At 38.3% G+C, this 23,284-nt stretch overlaps 1 protein-coding gene across 1 annotated transcript in view; it reads right to left on the reverse strand.

The window, feature by feature from the left end:
- Positions 1–1,947: 1,947 nt before the first annotated feature.
- Positions 1,948–23,284, reverse strand: part of LOC128656288 (transient receptor potential cation channel subfamily V member 6-like) — a 308,929-nt gene continuing 287,592 nt past the window's right edge. Inside the window, exons 15-16 of the mRNA XM_053710116.1 lie at positions 16,953–17,062; positions 1,948–3,355 (exon numbers count right to left, since the gene is read on the reverse strand). Coding sequence (XP_053566091.1) covers positions 3,220–3,355; positions 16,953–17,062 — 246 coding nt within the window. The 3' untranslated portion in view covers positions 1,948–3,219. The remainder of the gene's footprint in view (positions 3,356–16,952; positions 17,063–23,284) is intronic.

The raw sequence follows: 23,284 nt of genomic DNA on the forward strand, positions 1-23,284 counted from the left end.
GAATCCTCCACAGAGTCGGATGTAAAAGTGTATGTTGATTCAGTTCTGGCCTCTAAGTCCATTTCTTCAAGGAAACTGGAAGAGATAAAGAAAGAGACATATTTGGACACAGATCTGCAAGAAGTTATAAGGTACATAAGAGATGGCTGGCCCGAGAGCCGGGCAGCCTGGATGTCTTTAAATGCTTACCAGCCAGAGAGGTCGCAGCTCACGGAGCTGGAGGGGTTGGTGCTGTTCCAAGACCGTATTGTAATTCCTGTCAGCATGAGGAAGGAGATGTTGAACAGGATACACGATGGGCACTTAGGCATTACAAAGTGCAGAGAAAGAGCAGCTACAGCTGTGTGGTGGCCTGGGATCAGCTCCGACATTGCAAATCACGTGTCTAAATGTGCCTTTTACCGGGAACGCCGGCCTACTCAGAGAAGGGAGCCCTTAATGTCTACTCCGCTGCCTGCGGGGCCGTGGCAGAAAATAGCTGCTGATTTGTGCGAATTGCACGGGAAAAAGTTTCTTGTTGTTATCGACTACTATTCCAGGTATTTAGAGATAGCACCCCTGAATGATATCACAAGTCAGGCCGTTATCATTCGCCTGAAGAGCCTGTTCGCCCGCTGGGGCATTCCAATGGAGCTGGTGAGTGATAATGGCATGCAGTTCGCTTCTACAGAGTTCAGTGCTTTCAGCAGGGAATATGATTTTGTACATTCCACGTCAAGTCCACATTATCCGCAGGCCAACGGAATGGCTGAAAGGGCAGTTCAAACAACAAAATTCATTCTAAAGCAATCTGAACCATACCTAGCCCTCTTGTCATACAGGGCGACGCCCATTCAAGCCACCGGGTTTAGCCCGGCACAGCTGATGCTAGGACGCCAGATTCGCACCACTTTACCCTCAGTGGGTGTCTTCAAGCCGCCTGGCCCTGTTCCTCGGGACGAAGTCCTTAGGAGGGATGAAGAGGCCAAAAAGGGTTATCGTTTCTTCTACGACAGGAGACATTCTGTCAGGCCTTTACAGGAACTGAAAGCGGGCCAAAGTGTCAGAATTAAACTGGATGATGAGAAGAAATGGAAGACGCCTGCTACGGTAGTGGGCCGCTCTCCAGAACCAAGGTCTTACACAGTCCTTACAGAGGGAGGGACGGTTACACGCCGTAACCGAAGACATCTTCAGCCTGTACCTGAGAGTCTGGAACCGGATACCTCAGTACCACCGCCGGTGGGATCCCCTGTTCTAAGAGAGGTGCCTTCCCCTCAGCAAGATCATAGCGGGGATATATCTTTGCCTCCAGCAGACTCTTGTTCACCATCTTCTGTATCAGAGGACAGTTCATGCAAAGTTACATCAAGCGGAAGAGTGGTGAAACTTCCGGCCCGATACAGGGACTGACTTTAGCTAGAACAGTGACCGGAAGTATGGGCAGAATAATCCCATGGTCACTGTGGACTAGGGTAGTCTACCCCGATGTCCAAGTCAGGATGTAATTTATTTGTTCATGTTTTCTAATCTATCTGTTTTTATAATGTTCAAAAACAAAATGTTGTTGTATACCCTGTTGGTGTACCTTGTTATTTAATATATGCGAATGTATGCTTTGCCTTTGAAAAAGGGGAAGATGTGATGAGAGCAGGATGTGATGTCACTAGCTTGTGGGCGGGGCTTAGGTCCGGTGTCTGTGTCGCAGTGAGTTTAATACAATCAACCTGTCTGGATGTGTATTGCTATGCTCTGTAATAAAATAGAGTTGTACCATCATTGCTGTGTCCTGCATATGTCCTGCATCTCATGACACTATGTTTTTCTACAAAAATATATTAATATAATAATTTGGTTTTTGAAGCTAATAGGAAGAACATGTCTGTGTACTACTGATCCTTATAGGCTAACTAGCTCGGTTGGTTGACTGTGACACAACTCATAAACATCTCAGCATAGGAACATCTGTTTTACAGAAAAAAAGTCACTTTTTTATTCCCACGTAATACGGATCATATTCACATTGTTGTCATATTACCACAGATTAACCACACACCATTAAATACACCAGAATTTCATAATCAACAAATGCATAATGAAGATGCTACAATAGAACTTAATGAATTTCAAATGAGCAGTAGCTTTCTGACAAATTACAAAATGTCCTTCCATTTTCCTGCTCCCTATATCATGTGACAGTCATCAGCAAATCACAGACTCGTATATGTATACCCTGTGAAATCAGAAACTGTGCATATAAAAAGACAAAATTTGATAATGAACATCATTTTCAAAATCGCTTGTTCTATTTTGAATGTTTAATTTTGACTTTAGTGTCTCTTTAATGCATCTTTGTTTTCTTCATGTTACCTGGATTTAAAAGCAGCAAAGCAAATAAACTAACGCAGAGCTACACTACCTCATTACATTGCACTAATTTGTTATCTCATTTCTAAAATTTATTGTTAAAAAAAGAAGAATCAAAGGAAGTCTCACTGACCTTTCATCGCACATTTGCTTTCTATTTTAACACAAATGCATAATTAAAAAAGCATTTAAAATATGTTCACGTTACAGTTATTGCAAATGTGTAATAATTATATAATTAGGTCGAAATATTTTCCAAGGGCATTAACATTTTCTCTCTTCCTGTGTTTCAAACAATATATGAATTTATCCTGATGGCAATATGTATAGAATTCTTGAGACTATTCCACTAGCTAAGTGTGTGAGCAGGTAGCTTTATTATACAATAGATGAAGGGGAAAGCTGGGTGGATATGGGATTTCTGACAAAATCAATATACATTCCTAAATGAAGCAGCTACCAGGCCTCAGCTAGCTTTGTGTCATTGAATGACTCTTGTTGATTAATTTCCCTCAGAGCAGCAGTTTCATTTCTAGATTCAACACCAACTGCAGCCTGCAAATAAGTTAAAAGTGCATCCTCATACAGAGTACATTGCAGTTGTGAGGAGATTAATGTATGTGCCACCACAAACAGTTCATATGTTGACAGGAAACCACTGATTAAGAACTTGGACATGATAAAGTTTATTCCTAAGAGGCAAAAACTCTGTGCTGACTTCATGATTAAAATATATTACCACTTATTCAGTTAGTTTCTGTCTCATCCCTTAATAAATATCGAAGTTATATACAAGGGCTGTAAATATTTGGATAGAACTTTTTATATTGCTGATAAAATTTTATTTTTGTAAAATATCTCTGTCCTTGCTGTTTATAATGATGTAGATTCAGTGTAGATGATATTTGAAACATTTTTTCGGACCGTATTCCAACACAGCGTAGTTTGGTTAGAAAATATCGTTGGTTTCAATTTTTCTGAAACATTTTCATTCAAAATTTCTTCAACCCTAATAAAGAAAAAAAAAGACAATATTTTAAGATATAATTAATGTAATATGGTCTTTATTGCTGTTTTTCCCTCTTACTAATATTATTTTTATTATTTGTTTCATTAGTATTTTGCTAAGTACATTTTGCACATAATCAGTTGTGAAATAATAGAACTACAAAGAGCAAAAAAAAAAAAAAAATTAAATTATTTTAAAACAGAATGCCCTATTTTTATGCTTATAAGAAGTGTCATTGTTTTGTGGGTTTTTTCTTATCAGACAGAAATGACTTTTTCATAAAGAAATATTAATTTTATGTTAATTTTCTGGGATATGAAACCCAAATTTCTTTCATGTAATTGACAAGAGTCCATGAGCTAGTGACGTATGGGATATACAATCCTACCAGGAGGGGCAAAGTTTCCCAAACCTCAAAATGCCTATAAATACACCCCCTCACCACACCCACAATTCAGTTTTACAAACTTTGCCTCCTATGGAGGTGGTGAAGTAAGTTTGTGCTTGATTTTCTTCTGTTCTATGCTGTTTGCATTTTTTTCCCATTCCTGAAACTGCCATATAAGGAAACTGATAATTTTGCTTTATATGTTGTTTTTTCTCTTACATTTGCAAGATGTCTCAATCTGATCCTGTCTCAGAAACCACTGTTGGATTCCTGCTGCCTGATAACAGTTCTACCAAAGATAAGTGTATCTGTTGTAAATAAGTAGAGATTATATCTCCAGCGGTAGTATGTAACAGTTGTCATGATAAACTTTTACATGCAGAGAATGTATCCATCAATACTAGTACAATGCCTGTTGCTCTTTCAACATTTAATGTACATGATATCCCTGTGAATATATTTTTTTTTTATTGCTGATTCGATTAAGAAGGCTTTGTCTGCTATTCCGCCTTCTAATAAACGTAAAAGGTCTTTTAAAACTTCTCATAAAGTTGATAAAATTTCAAATGACCGACAACATACTGATTTATCCTCCTCTGAGGATCTATCTGATTCAGAAGATCCTACCTCAGAGATTGACACTGACAAATCTACTTATCTCTTTAAGATGGAGTATATTCGTTAAAAGAAGTGTTGATTACTTTGGATATTGAGGAAACTAGTCCTCTGGATATTAAAACTAGTAAACGTTAAAATTCTGTTTATAAACCTCCTGTGGTTACTCCAGAGGTTTTTCCAGTTCCTGATGCTATTTCTGATATGATTTCAAAGGAATGGAATAGGCCTGGTACTTCTTTTATTCCTTCTGCTAGGTTTATAAAGTTGTATCCCTTGCCAGCAATTAGATTGGAGTTGATTTGGCTATCTATACTCTTGCCAAACGTACTACTATCCCTATGGAAGATAATACTTCCTCTAAAGACCCTTTAGATAGGAAACTTGAATCTTATCTAAGGAAAGCTTATTTATATTCTGGCTATCTTCTCAGGCCTGACATTTCTATGGCTGAAGTTGCAGCTGCATCAACTGTTTGGTTGGAAAGTTTAACGCAACAGGAAACAGATGCTGATTTGTCTAGCATTGTTCGCTTGCTTCAACATGCTAATCATTTTATTTGTGATGCTATTTTTGATATCATCAAAATTGATGTTAAATCTATGTCTTTAGCTATCTTAGCTAGAAGAGCTTTGTGGCTTAAATATTGGAATGCTGACATGGTATCTAAGTCTAGATTACTATCTCTTTCCTTCCAAGGTAACAATTTATTTGGTTCTCAGTTGGATTCAATTATTTCAACTGTTACTGGGGGGAAGGGAGTTTTTTACCTCAGGATAAAAGATCTAAGGGTAAATCTAAGGCTTCTAATCGTTTTCGTTCTTTTCAACAGAATAAGGAACAGAAAGCCAATCCTTCCCCCAAAGAATCTGGTTCCAATTGGAAACCCTCTTCAAGTTGGAATAAATCCAAGCCTTTTAAGAAACCAAAGCCAGCCCCCAAGTCTGCATGAAGGTGTGATCCTCATTCCAGCTCAGCTGGTGGGGGGCAGATTAAAAAAATTTCAAAAAATTTGGGCAGATTCTGTCCAAAATCAATGGATTCAGAGCATTGTCTCTCAAGGGTATCAAATAGGATTCAGAGTAAGACCTCCTGTGAGAAGATTTTTCTCTCTCACGCATTCCAGCAAACCCAGTGAAGGCTCAGGCCTTTCTGAAGTGTGTTTCAGATCTAGAGCTTTCAGGGGTAATTATACCAGTTCCGTTTTAGGAACAGGGTCTGGGGTTTTATTCAAATCTATTCATTGTCCCAAAGAAAGAAAATGAATTCAGGCCAGTTCTGGATCTGAAAATTTTGAATCGTTTTGTGAGAGTGCCAACTTTCAGAATGGTGACTATAAGGATTATTCTGCCTTTTGTTCAGCAAGGTCATTATATGTCCACAATAGACTTATAGGATGCATATTTTCATATTCCAATTCATCCAGACCATTATCGGTTTCTAAAATTCTCTTTTCTAGACGAGCATTACCAATTTGTCGCTCTTCTATTTGGCCTAGCGACAGCTCCAAGAATTTTTTCAAAAGTTCTCGGTGCCCTACTGTAATCAGAGAACAGGGTATTGCGGTATTTGAAACAACAGGTGTGGTTTGATCACAGTACAACTGCTGTGCTAACCAATGAAAAAAAAAGAGGTGCGCCAAATATTCAATCCCTAGTGAATAAAGTTAATATAGAGATACCAATCTCAATATACTTGAAATTATATCATGAATAATAAATATAAACTATACTTGAAATAATACCATATGTGATAAATATAAACTTATTATGTAATCAGTAGATAAAGATAAGCGGTGTGCGGTATACGGAGCCCCTGATTTGTTAGAAGCAAGTGGGGCGTTGTTGGTTATAACGACTGTAGATTGGTTGAATGTTTAGTTAAAAGGTAGCAAGGTAGAGTGTAACAAATTGTAAAGCCTGATGAAACGGCATTGTTAGCCAAGAAACGCGTTGCAAAGCAACTTTTAAATGTTTTTATTAAACTGAACTTTTATCACTCGTCCTTGCTCCTGTGAATTTGTGACTAATCAGAACAGCTTTTGGGATTCCTAACACAGCTGATTACTACAGTCTATCACGGAGGTCTTCCAGTGAATCGGATCTTTGCTACCATTACCTGAGTGTCAGCATTGTTTGGCAGAGTCGCCATTGAGGAGTCAGCCGAACAGCTCTGAAGTTTCGGTCTACTCATTATTGCACTGCATGTGCACATTTGTTTGTGAGTATATTACCTTGATCAAGAATGGTTGGTTATTACGTATTGGAACTTGCTGCACAAAGAGCGCCTCTTTTCCTTTTTTGTCTTTCAGGACATATTCTATATATTGCGGTATTTCCTTATTTGGATGATATCTTGGTACTAGCTTAGTTTTTACATTTGCCGAATCTCACATATATCAGCTAGTGTTGTTTCTTTAAAGACATGGTTGGAGGATCAATTTACCAAAAAGTTCCTTGATTCCTCAGACAAGGGTCACCTTTTTAGGTTTCCAGATAGATTCAGTGTCCAAATAAAATTGGTTTCAGCTTGTCGGAACCTTCAGTCTCAATCGTTCCCTTCAGTGGCTATGTGCATGGAAGTTTTAGGTCTCATGACTGCAGCATTGGACGCAATCCCCTTTGCTCGTTTTCATATGAGACCTCTCCAGTGGTGCAGAGATTATACAAAGATATTACAATTAATATCCCTAAATCCCAATGTTCAACTTTCTCTGACTTGGTTGTTAGACCACCACCGTATAATTCAAGGGGCCTCTTTTGTTCGTCCAACCTGGACTGTAATCTCAACAGATGCAAGTCTTTCAGGTTGGGGAGCTGTCTGGGGAACTCTGAAAGCACAAGGGGTTTAGAAATCTCAAGAGGCGAGGTGACCAATCAATATTTTGGAACGCCATGCTATTTTCAGGGCTCTTCAGGTTTGGCCTCTGTTGAAGAGAGAACCATTCATTTGTTTTCAGACAGACAATGTCACAACTGTAGCATATGTCAATCATCAGGACGGGACTTGCAGTCCCCTAGCTATGAAAGAAGTATCTCAGATACTTTCTTGGGCGGAATCCAGCTCTTGTCTTATTTCTGCGGTACATATCCCAGATATAGACAATTGGGAAGCGGATTATCTCACCCGTCAGACTTTACATCCGGGGGAGTTGTCTCTCCATCCAGATGTGTTTTCAGATTGTTCAGATGTGGGGTCTTCCAGAAATAGATCTGATGGCTTCTCATCTAAACAAGAAACTTCCCAGGTACCTATCCAGGTCCAGGGATCCTCAGACGGAGTCGGTGGATGCGTTAGCAGTTCCTTGGTTTTACCAACCTGCTTATATCTTTCCGCCTCTAGTTCTTCTTCCAAGAGTGATTTCCAAAATCATCATGGAACATTTGTTTGTGTTTCTGGTAGCTCTAGCATGGCCTCACAGGTTCTTGTATGCGGACCTTGTCTGGATGTCCAGTTGTCAACCTTGGCCACTCCTTTAAGACCAGACCTTCTGTCTCAAGGACCGTTTTTCCAACAGGATATCAAATTGCTAAATTTGAAGGTATGGAAATTGAACTCTTAGTGCTTAGTCATAGAGGTTTCTCTGACTCGGTGATTGATACTATGTTACAGGCTCATAAATCTGTTTCTAGGAAGATTGAAGCTTGGAAGACTTATATTTCGTGGTGTTCTCATAAATTCTCCTGGTATTCTTTTAGAATTCCTAGAACTTTACAGTTTCTTCAGGATGGTTTGGATAAAGGCTTATCTGCAAGTTCCTTGAAAGGACAAATCTCTGCTCTTTCTGTTTTATTTCACAGAAAGATTGCTAAGCTTCCCGATATTCACTGTTTTGTTCAGGATTTGGTCCGTATCAAGCCTGTCATTAAATCAATCTCTCCTCCTTGGAGTCTTAATTTGGTTATGAAGGCTTTACAGGCTCCTCCATTTGAGCCTATGCATTCTTTGGACATTAAACTACTTTCTTGAAAAGTGTTGTTCCTTTTGGCTATCTCTTCTGCTAGAAGAGTTTCTGAATTATCTGCTCTTTCTTGTGAGTCATCTCTTCTGATTTTTCATCAAGAAAAGGCAGTTTTGCGGACTTGATTTAAATTTTTATCTAAAGTTGGGAATTCTAACAACATTAATAGGGAAATTGTTGTCCCCTCTTTGTGTCCTAATCCTAAGAATTCTTTGGAAAGATCCTTACATTCTCTGGATGTTGTAAGAGCTTTGAAATATTATGTCGAAGCTACTGAAGATTTCAGGAAGACTTCTAGTCTCTTTGTTGTCTTTTCTGGTTCTAGGAAAGGTCAGAACTCAGAAAGCTTCTGCCATTTCCTTGGTATCTTGGTTAAAGCTTTTGATTCATAAGGCTTATTTGGAGTCGGGTCAGGACCCGCCTCCGAGAATCACAGCTCATTCTACTAGATCAGTCTCCACTTTTAAGAATGAAGCTTCAGTTGATCAGATTTGCAAAGCAGCAACTTGGTCTTCTTTGCACACATTTACTAAATTCTACCGTTTTGATGTATTTGCCTCTTTGGAAGCAGTTTTTGGTAGAAACATCCTTCAGGCAGCTGTTTCAATTTGATTCCTCTGCTTATGTTTTAAGTTTTTTTCTTTCATTTATGAGAAAAACTTATTTTTTTTGGTTGTGGATTTAATTTTTTCAGCGGAAAATGGCTGTTTTTATTTTATTCCTCCCTCTCTAGTGACTCTTGTGTGGAGTTCCACATCTTGGGTATTTCTATCCCATACGTCACTAGCTCATGGACTTTTGCCAATCACATGAAAGAAAACATAATTTATGTAAGAACTTACCTGATAAATTAATTTCATATTGGCAAGAGTCCATGAGAACCATCCTTTTATGGTGGTTATGTTTTATTGTATAAAGCACAATTATATTTCCAGTTCCCTTTTTTGATGCTTTTTACTCCTTTTTTCTAGCTCCCCACTACTTGGCTATTCGTTAAACTGAATTGTGGCTGTGGTGATAGGTGTATTTATAGGCATTTTGAGGTTTGGGAAACTTTGCCCCTCCTGGTAGGATTGTATATCCCATACGTCACTAGCTCATGGACGCTTGCCAATATGAAAGAAATTAATTTATCAGGTAAGTTCTTACATAAATTATGTTTTTCTCTTTCATGATTCGGATAGAACATGCAATTTTAAGAAACTTTCTAATGTATTCCTATTGTAAATGTTTCTTCGTTCTCTTGGTATGTATTTGAAAAAGCAGCAATGTAAAGCTTAGGAGCCAGGACATTTTTGGTTCAGCGCTCTGGGTAGGGCTTGCTGATTGGTAAGTAATAGGAGTAAATTAGAAAGATGATTAAAATTGCATGCTCTATCTGAATCATGAAAGAAAAAAAATTGGGTTTTTAACCAATTTTAATCTAATCTGTTTCTTTCATGTAATTGGCAAGAGTCCATGAGCTAGTGACGTATGTGATATACAATTCTACCAGGCGGAGCAAAGTTTCCCAAACCTCAAAATGCCTATAAATACACCCCTCACCCCACCCACAATTCAGTTTTACAAACTTTGACTCCCTATGGAGGTGGTGAACTAAGTTTGTGCTTGATTTTTATGATTTCTTCTATGATAAGCACTTCTAAGTATTCTGAAGCCCAATTCCTCTCAGAGTACAGTGTTTGTCAGAGGGATGTGAATAGAGTATCGCCTATTGATTTTATGGTTTCCCTCTCAGGAAATCTTTTCAAGGGTTCTCTGTTATCGGTCGTAGGGATTAATCTCCTACCTCCCTTTTCAGATCCACGATATACTCTTATAAACCATTACCTCTGCTGATAGTTTTCAGTACTGGTTTGGCTATCTGCTATATGTGGATGGGTGTCTTTTGGTAAGTATGTATCATTATTTAAGACAATCTTAGCTATGGTTTGGCACTTTATGCATTAAACACATAATTTATGTAAGAACTTACCAGATAAATTCATTTCTTTCATATTGGCAAGAGTCCATGAGCTAGTGACGTATGGGATATACAATCCTACCAGGAGGGGCAAAGTTTCCCAAACCTCAAAATGCCTATAAATACACCCCTCACCACACCCACAATTCAGTTTAATGAATAGCCAAGTAGTGGGGTGATAAAGAAAGGAGTAAAAAGCATCAACAAGGAATTTGGAAATAATTGTGCTCTATACAAAAAAGTCATAACCACAATAGAAAGGGTGGGCCTCATGGACTCTTGCCAATATGAAAGAAATGAATTTATCAGGTAAGTTCTTAAATAAATTATGTTTTCTTTCATGTAATTGGCAAGAGTACATGAGCTAGGGATGTATGGGATAGCAATACCCAAGATGTGGAACTCCACGCAAGAGTCACTAGAGAGGGAGGGATAAAATAAAAACAGCCATTTTTCGCTGAAGAAAATTAATCCACAATCCAAAATATAAGTTTATTCTAATAAATGAAAGGAAAAAACTTAAAACATAAGCAGAAGAATCAAACTGAAAAAGCTGCCTGAAGAACTTTTCTACCAAAAACTGCTTCCGAAGAAGCAAATACATCAAAAGTTTAGTAAATGTATGCAAAGAAGACCAAGTTGCTGCTTTGCAAATCTGATCAACTGAAGCTTCATTCCTAAAAGCCCACGAAGTGGAAACTGATCTAGTAGAATAAGATGTGTCATCGAACATAACTTTGTGCCAAAAATGACGCAATATACTTTGGCATTTTGCGCCCTCACAAGCCGAATTCTGCCCGCAAAATTAAAATGACAGTCAATTGAAAAAAAGACTATACCCCAGGTAAGAAATACATTTTTCATAAAAAATGCATTTCCCAGTCTGCAAAATGAAATATACTGAAAACCTGAATCATGGTAAATATAAGTACAATACATATATTTAGAACTTTATATAAATACATAAAGTGCCAAACCATAGCTGAAAGTGTCTTAAGTAATGAAACACCTACTTACCAAAAGACACCCATCCACATATAGCAGATAGTCAAACGAGTACTGAAACGGTTATCAGTAGAGGTAATGGAATATGAGAGTATATCGTCAATCTGAAAAGGGAGGTAGGAGATGAATCTCTACGACCGATAACAGAGAACCTATGAAATAGATCTCCCGTGAGGAAAACCATTGCATTCAATAGGTGATACTCCCTTCACATCCCTCTGACATTCACTTACTCTGATAGGAATCAGGCTTAAAAATGCTGAGAAGCACATATCAACGTAGAAATCTTAGCACAAACTTACTTCACCACCTCCATAGGAGGCAAAGTTTGTAAAACTGAATTGTGGGTGTGATGAGGGGTGTATTTATAGGCATTTTGAGGTTTGGGAAACTTTGCCCCTCCTGGTAGGATTGTATATCCCATATGTCACTAGCTCATGGACTCTTGCCAATTACATGAAAGAAATAAGGTTTTAAATATATGTATTTTACTTATATTTGCCATGAGTCAGGTCTATTTATATATTTCCCTTTGCAGTCTGGCAGTTTCGTTATGGGAATCATGTTTTAGGAAGTTTGTCTTACCTGGGGTATAGTCTTTTCTCCAATTTGACTTGTTTTTTCTTTGAAAACTTGCGGGCAAATTAGGCTCGCGAGGGTGCAAAATGCTGTTATTTATTGCGTCATTCTTGGCACGAGAATTTTTTGCCGCTATTGTGCGTCCGTAATGATGCAAGTTCGTCATTTCCTGCATCTTAGTTGACGCCAGGTTGTTTGGCGCAAAATTGTTTGTTATGACGCGAGTTGCGTCATTTCTGGATAGCGTCAAAATTTTTTTCTAAATTTTATTTTATTTTACCTCACTTCCTATATGCTCCTTGGCTTCTTTATGCTCAGAGGGCTATGCTATATGCTTTTTTGTCAATTTTAGCATTTGCATTTTTTCCCATTCCTGAAACTGCTATATGTGGAAATAGGATATTTTTGTTTAAATGCTATTTTTTCTTTTACATTTTACAAGATGTCTCAATCTGATCCTGCCTCAGAAGCTGCTGTAGGAACCATTCTGCATGAACACAGTTCTACCAAAGCTAAGTGTATCTGTTGTAAGCTAGTGGAGATTATATCTCTAGCTGTAGTATGTAACAGTTGTCATGATAAGCTTTTGCATGCAGAAAAGGTTTCTATTAGTGCTAGAACAGTATCAGTTGTTTCTTCAACATCTAACGTACATGATATCCCTATTGATATGAAAAATTATATTGCTGATGCGATACAGAAGGCTATGGCTGCTATACCGCCTTCAAATAAACGTAGGAGGTATTTTAAAACTTCTCACAATTCTGATTAAATTTGTAATGACCGACAACATACTGATATATCCACCTCTGATGAGGGTCTCTCTGATTCGGAAGATCCTACTTCACACATTGACACTGATAAATCAACTTATCTTTTTAAGATCAAGTATATTCGTTCTTTGGATATTGAGGAGTCTGGACCTCTTGATAATAAATCCAGTAAATGTTTAAATTCTGTCTATAAACCTCCTATGATTACTCCTGAGGTTTTTCCTGTTCCTGATGCTATTTCTGAGGTGATTGCTAAGGAATGTTCTAAGCCTGGTACTCCTTTTGTTCCTTCTTCAAGATTTAAAAGTTGTATCCTTTGCCAGTGGCTAAGTTAGAGTTTTGGGGAAAAGTCACTAAGGTTGATGGCGCTATTTCTACTCTTGCTAGGCGTACTACTATTCCTATGGAAGATAGTACCTCTTTTAAGGATCCTTTAGATAGGAAAATTGAATCTTATCTAAGGAAAGCTTATTTACATTCTGGCTATATTCTCAGAACTGCCATTTCTATGGCTGATGTTGTGGCTGCATCAACTTTTTGGTTGGATAGCTTAGCACATCGGGAAAAAGATTCTGATTTACATAGGATTGTTCGTTTGCTTCAACATGCTAATCATTTTATCTGTGATACTATTTTTTATTTTATCAAGATCGATGTTAAATCTATGTCTTTGTCTATTTTAGCTAGAAGAGCTTTATGGCTGAAATCATGGAATGCTGACATGGTATATAAATCTTGGTTACTATCTCTATCATTTTAGGGTAATAATTTGTTTGGTTCCCAGTTGGATTCTATTATTTCCACTGTTACTGGGGGGAAGGGAGTTTTTTAGCCCCAAGATAAAATGTCTAAGGGTAAATCTAAAGCTTCTAATCGGTTTCGTTCCTTTTGTCAGAATAGAGAACAGAAAACCACTCCTTCCCCTAAGGACTCTGGCTTCAATTGGAAGCCATTTTCGAGTTGGAATAAATCCAAGTCTTATAAGAAACCAAAGCCAGCCCCCAAGACTGCATGAAGGTGCGGCCCTCAATCCAGTTCTGCTGGTGGGGGGCAGATTAAAATTATTTCAAGACATTTGGGCAGGTTCCATTCAGAATCATTGGATTCAGACTATTGTCTCTTAGGGGTATTGAATAGGTTTCAGAATAAGACCTCCTGTGAGAAGATTTTTTCTCTCTCACGTTCCAATAAATCCTGTGAAAGCTCAGGCCTTTCTGAAGTGTGTTTCAGATCTAGAGCTTTCAAGGGTAATTATACCAGTTCCACTTCTGGAACAGGGTCTGGGTTTTTATTCAAATCTATTCATTGTCCCGAAGAAGGAAAATTCTTTCAGACCAGTTCTGGATCTGAAGTTTCTGAATCAATTTGTAAGGGTCCCAACTTTCATGATGGTGACTATAAGGACTATTCTGCCTTTTGTTCAGCAAGGTCATTATATGTCCTCAATAGACTTACAGGATGCATGTCTTCACATTCCGATTCATCCAGACCAGTATCGGTTTCTGAGATTCTTTTTTCTAGACAAGCATTACCAATTTGTTGCTCTACCATTTGGCCTAGCAACAGCTCCAAGAATCTTTTCAAAGGTTCTCTGTGCCCTTCTATCTGTAATCAGAGAGCAGGGTATTGCAGTGTTTCCTTATTTGGACAATATCTTGGTACTGGCTCATTCTTTTCATTTAGCAGAATCTCACACAAATCAACTTGCGTTGTTTCTTCAAAAACATGGTTGGAGGATCAATTTAGCAAAGAGTTTCTTGATGCCTCAGACAAGGGTCACCTTTTTAGGTTTCCAGATAGATTCAGTGTCCATGAATCTGTCTTTAACAGACAAGAGACAAATGAAATTGGTTTCTGCCTGTCAAAACCTTCAGTCTCGAACATTCCCTTTAGTGGCTATGTGCATGGAAGTTTTAGGTCTCCTGACTGCAGCATTGGATGTGATCCCCTTTGCTCGTTTTCATATGAGACCTCTGCAGCTTTGCATACTGAATCAATGGTGCAGGGATTATACTCGCATATCACAATTGATATACTTAAATCACAACATTCAACTCTCTCTGTCCTGGTGGTTGGACCATCATCGGATTATTCAAGGGGCCTGTTCATCCTGCCTGGACTGTGATTTCAACAGATGCAAGTCTCACAGGTTGGGGATCTCTGACAGCACAAGGAGTTTGGAATCCTCAAGAGGCGAGGTTACCAATCAATATTTTAGAACTCTGTGCTATTTTCAGGGCTCTTCAGACTTGGCCTCTATTAAAGAGAGAATCATTCATTCGTTTTCAGACAGACCTTATCACAACTGTGGCATATGTCAATCATCAGGGTGGGACTTGCAGTCCTTTAACGATGAAAGAAGTATCTCGGATACTTTCTTGGGCAGAATCCAACTCCTGTCTAATTTCTGCGATACATATCCCAGGTGTAGACAATTGGGAAGCGGATTATCTCAGTCGTCAGTCTTTACATCCAGGGGAGTGGTCTCTCCATCCAGATGTATTTTGGCAGATTGTACAGATGTGGAGTCATCCCGAAATAAATCTGATGGCTTCCCATCTAAACAAGAAGCTTCCCAGGTACCTCTCCAGGTCCAGGGATTCTCAGGCGGAAATGGTGGATGCGTTAGCAGTTTGTTGGTTTTACCAACCTGCTTACATTTTTCCGCCTCTAGTTCTTCTTCCAAGGGTGATCTCCAAGATCATAATGGAAAAATTGCATGTGTTTCTGATAGCACCAGTATGGCCTCACAGGTTTTGGTATGCGGATATTGTCCGGATGTCCAGTTGCCAACCTTGGCCATTTCCTTTAAGGCCAGACCTTCTGTCTCAAGGGCTGTTTTTCCATCAGGATCTCAAATTGCTAAATTTGAAGGTATGGAAATTGAACGCTTAGTGCTTAGTCATAGAGGTTTCTCTGACTCGACTCCAAATAAGCTTGATGAATCAAAAGCTTTAACCACGATGCCAAGGAAACGGCAGAAGCCTTCTGACCTTTCCTAGAACCAGAAAAGATAACAAATAGACTAGAAGTCTTCCTGAAATCTTTAGTAGCTTCAACATAATATTTCAGAGCTCTCACCACATCCAAAGAATGTAAAGATCTCTCCAAAGAATTCTTAGAATTAGGACACAAGGAAGGGACAACAATTTCTCTATTAATGTTGTTAGAATACACAACCTTAGGTAAGAATTTAAATGAAGTCCACAAAACTGCCTTATCCTGATGAAAAATCAGAAAAGGAGATTCACAAGAGAGAGCAGATAATTCAGAAACTCTTCTAGCAGAAGAGATGGCCAAAAGAAACAACACTTTCCAAGAAAGTATTTTAATGTCCAAAGAATGCATAGGCTCAAATGGAGGAGCCTGTAAAGCCTTCAAAACTAAATTAAGACTCCAAGGAGGAGAGATTGATTTAATGACAGGCTTGATATGAACCAAAGTGTGAACAAAACAGTGAATGTCAGGAAGCTTAGCAATCTTTCTGTAAAATAAAACAGAAAGAGCATAGATTTGTCCCTTCAAGGAACTTGCAGACAAACCCATATCCAAACCATCCTGAAGAAACTGTAAAATTCTAGGAATTCTAAAAGAATGCCAAGAGAATTTATGAGAAGAACACCATGAAATAGAAGTCTTCCAAACTTGATAATAAATCTTTCTAGAAACAGATTTACGAGCCTGTAACATAGTATTAATCACTGAGTCAGAGAAACCTCTATGACTAAGCACTAGGCGTTCAATTTTCATACCTTCAAATTTAATGATCTGAGAAGTGGCCAAGGTTGGCAACTGGACATCCAAACAAGATCTGCATACCAAAACCTGCATTTATCATTGCACCAGCAGTTTGTGCAATGCTCCCCCCACTAGCAGGGGTGTCAATAAACCCGATTGTATTTGATCGGGTTGATTTCTGTCCGCCGCCTCAGAGCAGGCAGACTGGTTATGGAGCAGTGGTCTTTAGGCTCGCCAGAAACACAGGGGCATCAAGCTCTCTACGGAGCTTGATATATTGACCCCTTTGAGTTAAATGTCCCTCTAAATAGTGAATGTTTAGTTTAGGAAGGCATCTGTGTTTTAGAGTAAAGTATGCAGCGAGAAAGAATCCTGTGTATACTTGTGGTGGTCTATGGGAATAGATTATATGGCTTATAAAGAATCTTCCTTTAATGCTTCTGTGCTGGAGAGTGCTCCCTATTATAATTAACAAATGAATGCAATAACAATATATGTTGCATTAAGGGATAAGGAAAATAGGTTCTCCCTCTAAAGAACAGTACCAAAATATGTTCTAAAATCCCTTAGCTTACCCGATATACCATTTATTATCATCCAGGCCCAAGGATCTCCCAGCAATACCAGATCGTGTTCTAAGGAATCGTGGTAGATGGCGTTCAAGAACAAGAATGGCAGAAGCAACCTAGGGATGCATGAAAAGGACACTTAATATGCTGTTAAACTCAATGATACATTTCTGTATCTCTTTAAAATATGACGTTTCCATAGAAATCCAATAGAAGAACAGTTTTATATTGTTAGAACAAATTCTAGTTAACATTTTTTTTTTTATCAGGGATAATGTCAAAGTCTTCTTTTCCTGCATATCATTCACTATTAACCTTAATATTTTCCCCTATTTTATACATATATCATGATGAATAATCCAGTATATCCTCTTGGGAATGGTAGTTGATTCCTTAGACAATTATGTTAACAGCATCTACTGTACTTTCCATGTGATATCCTCCACATGGACATATTCTCTAGAAGTCATTGTTTAAATGTGACATATTCATACCTCACAACATTTCCTGGACATCCTCTGGGACTGGGAGGTGTAGAGTGTCTGAGAGAGACTATGGGTGTCCAGGAGTGTTATGTGGGTGGAGCTATTACTTTTAGGGGAGAAGTTACAGATGTTGTGTGGTGGGACGGGGGGAGTCTGGAAGTCCCTTGTTTTTAACTTGGATATTTGACCCTGAAGGGAAAGCTTAGGAGGAACTACCGTTTTGCATATTAGAATCAAACACTTCTTTCAACAATTTGTGGTTTTTGAACATTTAAAGTTCTTCACCCTGGACCTTTTGAAACCTAATGTGTGTGTAGAATGAGTGGTGTTGTCCTCTGTTTGCATGGTATGTTGTCAATGTTTAATTTCTTCTGCATGTTCAGTTTACATGTTAATAAACCATATTTCTGTATAAGATGGGAAAAATGTTAATGCTATATATTAAATTTTCCAGTTTAAAAAAACATGTTTGCGCTCTTATTATGAGTTGAAAGTAAACTGTTTTCATCCACGTGAAAACCTGATGAGCACAAAAAGCCAAAGTTAGAATATTGCATGTGCTTTCACGTATTCCCTCATATAAGTCAACAGAGAAAAAAAAAGTGGGAAAAAAACACCTTACTCTCGTGCAAACCAGATTGTATATTCTCATGTGTAATAACGCAATATGAAAATATGAATATTTCACAATCCAATATTCTTCACAGAAGATCTTCTATTTATTAATAAATAAATAAATAAATATTTCTACGTATATATAATGGGTTTTTTTTGTACAATATATATCTATACCTATATATATATATATATATATATATATATATATATATATAAATAAAGATCTTTATAGGAATATATATTTATAAATACATATACTATGTGCAGAATATTGGAATGAAAAATGTTTAAAAAATAAATAAATAAAATAAAAATTACAAAAACAATTACAAAGAAGACATTGCAGACCTAGAAAAAGTTCAGAGAAGGACCAGGATCTAGAAAAAAGGCGCTTGAGAGGTGACATGATTGCTTTATATAAATATATTATATACAGAGATGGCAGAAGCTCTATTTATTCCAAGAAAATTGTGACAAGAGGTCACAATTTAATGCGCAAGGACAGGAGATTTAATCTCCTGCAATGGAAATGTTTTTTCACTGTAAGAGCAATAAAATTGTGGAACTCATTACCAAAGGAGGTAGTGAATGCCATACCTTAGATACATTTAAAAATGGTTTGGATACTTTTCTGGCTATAAACAGAATTCAGGGATGTGATTGCTAGTATTAAATGGGTCACCTTATAATGGGATTAATTTAAACTCAACTGGAGTTTTTTTGTAAGTCTATTAGATTTGTATAGGTTGAACTCTATAACCTTTGGTCTTTTTTTCAACCTCATCTACTATGTAACTATATTATAGTGAAGACATAGTTAAAACCTTTATTAAAAATGAATATTGCATAAATATGCTTTTTCATGTTTTCATCTACTTAACTGCCAAGGGCTCCAATACACATATATATGCCTATATATGTGTACATATGTATTTATGTGTTTATATGTGTATATACTGTATGTCTGTAAATACATATATAGCTACATATATATATATATATATATATATATAAATATATATATATATATACACATTCCTAAACATATATGTATGCCTATGTTAAAGCCCTTTGCCTGCCTCCTATCTTTGAGCCCTTATAACTTTTGTGTGCAATATTTGTTTTAATAATTTTTATTAGATAGTGTTATTTTGAATTTAACTGTACTTTGTATTGTATTTTTTATGTGTTTGTGCAACTTTTTAGTTTTGCGAAACAGTTAACAAGAGCACTGAAGTTGCGTTAATCATTCTAGCATTTATTTTCAACTTGTACAGTAAAGTGCAGTGATTGTGCTTTTTGTGTTGTAATAATAATTGTGCAGTGTGTGTAGTGAGGGGGATTGTACAGTGTGTGTAGTTAGGGTGCTTTGTGTGTTGTAATAATGATTGTGCAGTGTGCGTAGTGAGGAGGATTGTACAGTGTGTGTAGTTAGGGTGCTTTGTGTGTTGTAATAATGATTGTACAGTGTGTGTAGTTAGGGTGCTTTTTGTGTTTTAATAATGATTGTGCAGTGTGTGCAGTGAGGGGGATTGTACAGTGTGTGTAGTTAGGGTGCTTTGTGTGTTGTAATAATGATTGGGCAGTGTGTGTAGTGAGGGGGATTGTACAGTGTGTGTAGTTAGGGTGCTTTGTGTGTTGTAATAATGATTGTGCAGTGTGTGTAGTGAGGGGGATTATACAGTGTGTGTAGTTAGGGTGCTTTGTGTGTTGTTATAATGATTGTACAATGTGTGTAGTTAGGGTGCTTTTTGTGTTGTAATAATGATTTTGCAGTGTGTGTAGTGAGGGGGATTGTACAGTGTGTGTAGTTAGGGTGCTTTGTGTGTTGTAATAATGATTGTACAGTGTGTGTAGTTAGGGTGCTTTGTGTGTTGTAATAATGATTGTACAGTGTGTGCAGTAAGGGTGCTTTTTGTGTTGTAATACTAATTGTGCAGTGTGTGTAGTGAGGGGGATTGTACAGTGTGTGTAGTTAGGGTGCTTTGTGTGTTGTAATAATGATTGTGCAGTGTGTGTAGTGAGGGGATTGCACAGTGTGTGTAGTTAGGGTGCTTTGTGTGTTGTAATAATGATTGTGCAGTGTTTGAAGTGAGGGGGATTGTACAGTGTGTGTAGTTAGGGTGCTTTGTGTGTTGTAATAATGATTGTACAGTGTGTAGTTAGGGGGAGTGTACAGTATGCAGTGATAATGATTGTTCAGTGTGTACTGAGGGTGCGTTGATTCTGCATTGACAGTGATGGTATTGTGTTTTTAGTGTCAGTGAAAGTTCTTTGTGTTTAGGGAGAATAAAGGTAATGTGTTTTAGTGGCAATGAGGTTGCTGTGTTTGCAATGAACATGATTATGCTGTGATTACAGAGAGGGTGGTGATATTGAGGGTGTTGTGTGTACTCCTGGTTACAGATTCTCTCTGGTAAATGTTGGAGGATCAGCCTTGGCGTTAGCTATTGGACATACTCATATCTCTGAGATTGAAATGGGGTAGGTATTTTAAACAATTGTTTTTCACATAACAACTTAGGATGTCCACAAAACTGCTCAATTTTAAAATGGTTTTTCACACAAGCCAAAGGAAGTAATTATGATGTACTGTATGTGTACTAATACAATCTTTGCTTAACTGGAAAATGTGGTCTACACGGGCCAAAATGAGTCCAACTCCCTCCCCATCCCTCATTTACCTACCTCTCCCTCCTAGAACCTTTCCCTACCCTCTAATTCCCCCATCCACTCGGATCCCTTCTGCCTCATCCCCCCTCCCTCCTTCCCCCTCCCTGCCACTCTCAACATTTTTTTTTGCAGCACTGTGCTCCCGCCCCCTCCCTCTATCTCTCTCCGTCTATCTCTATCCCTATCCCTATCCCTCTATTCCTCTATATCAACATTTTTTTTTCTGCAGCGCAGCAGTCCCACCCATAATAAACTTTTTTTCTGTAGTGTAGCTGCCCCCCCTCATTACCCCACCCCCTTTTCCCCTCCCAGATCGATTGCCCACCCTCTAATCCTCCCTCCACTATAAGAGCCCCCTCTCCCTCCTTCCCCCTCTTTCCCCCTCCCTCCATTCCACTCACTGCCGGTCTAAACATTTCTTTTCTGTAGCGGTCCCAACTACTCCTGCACCCCTTCAGCGATGGGCCGCCCACCCACCTCCCTCCTAACCCTCCAATGCCCTCTACAGAGTGTCCGTCTCTGCTTCGATACTTCTGCAAGACTATTTCTGCACTGTCCCACTCATGGGGCATGCAGAAACAGCGCAATTTTGCGACTTTTAGCAATATTGCTGCAGAGAGAGGCACAGGGCTTAACAACCAGTGCATCAGCGCTGGCCGTTAAGGGGTTAAGCCCAGGTATTTTTGTCGCACGCTACAGTCTCTACTGTGCATGACTGTGTCGGGCAAACATACCTGACGTTTTATAACATAGGATAAGGGAAAATACATAAAAAATCTGCATCCAGTTCTGAAGACTATCAGACCCCTGATCCTGCAGCCCATCTCTTAGTCACATGCAACATCAGACCAGAAGCCTGGACCTGCAGCCCCTATTGTCAGCCACATACCCACTGCCATTTAGACCACTGGCAATTCAAACCCTCTCTGTGATACATACACACAGCAAATCAGACCTCTGTCTGGGATCCCACCTGAAGTGGCCCTGCAACCCATCTGTCCTCTTATACACACATAAAATCTCTGATCTTAAACACTTGGTTTTGGAGACCCTTACATTCCTTCAGCTTTAGTTACCTCTGTTTGCAGTGTTACCTCTTAAGTACCACATGAAGGACCTGTACAGGCAGTGTGAAGAGGTAGACAGCACTGGGCTGGTAGGCACACTGAAAGCCTGACAAACAATCTGACAAGCAGTGTGTTAATGTAGGCCAAAACAAGTATGATTCAGCTCAGAAACATTACAATAGTCCACAATACCTCCACAAGTTCACACTGCCATCTCAGCTAACGCTTGCTGTAGGTTACCCACACTTGGATTAAAGGAATATAAAAGTGCAAAGAGAAAATGCTATAATATGCTAGAGCATGTTATTATTGCACTATCATATATATATACACAATATATATATACAGTATATATATATATATATATATATATATATATACAGTATATATATATACATATATATATATATATATATATATGTGTGTGTGTGTGTGTTTGTTTAACCCTTGCAAATGGATTAAAAACATAGTTAAAGTTAGCTTCAGAGCAGCAATGCACTACTGAGAGCTAGCTGATCACATCTGGCGAGCCAATGAAAAAAGAGAAATATGTACCCAATCACAAGCTAGCTCGCAGTAGTGTAGGATATATACTTATCATTTTCAATAAAGGATACCAAGAGATCAATAAAAAACTGTCCTAAAATCACATGCACTATTTGAATCATGCAAGTTTAATTTTGAGTTTCCTATCCAATATTGTTATACATTGAAATCAAAATGAAAACACTTTAAATTAAGGAGCAAATGTAATTAATACACAATGGGCTAGATTACAAGTGGCGAGCTAACGTTAGCGCAATAAACTGAAGAAGAAAAAAAAAACTGAATAGCCTGAGGAAACAGCCCTTGAGAGGCTGAGAAACGCGTTGCTTTGTTTCTAAATAAAGATATCTAGTTTTATGATACACTTGCTGCTGTATGGATTATTTTCACACCGGTTCGTGGATTGTTGGTGAGGATTCTGTTTGCCAAGAGAGTGGTCTACTGGGCGACTGAGAAGTCCCAGCTTGCTGTTACTGCACCTGGAGGTGCAGTATTTTCTGTAAGTGTGACCTTATATTACCTTTATACTTGATTGGACTGTACTAGGCTATGGTAGCCTTTTTCTTTTTATAATCTTCTACAGACACCTCTGATGTATTGCTGACCAAGTCTGTATATATGTGCCGTGTGTACCATTCCCAGTGAGCTGGACCACTGCAAAGTTCCAGTCTGCCCCACTAGCACCATTGGGTGCACTACGTTTGTGAGTACCCACTCTTCTATATTTTAATATCCACTTGTCTGATGGTACTAGGCCATGTTGGCGCCTCTGACTCTTTTTCTTTTACAAGATATGACGAGTCCATGGATTTCATCCTTACTTATGGGATTACGCCTCATGGTCAGCAGGAAGTGACAAAGAGCACCACAGCAGAGCTGTATATATAGCTCCTTCCTTCCCTCCCACTCCAGTCATTCTCTTTGTCTGTGTTAGTGATAGGAAGAGGTA

Source organism: Bombina bombina, chromosome 4 (assembly GCF_027579735.1).
Source record: "Bombina bombina isolate aBomBom1 chromosome 4, aBomBom1.pri, whole genome shotgun sequence".
Classification (NCBI taxonomy): Eukaryota; Metazoa; Chordata; class Amphibia; order Anura; family Bombinatoridae; genus Bombina; species Bombina bombina.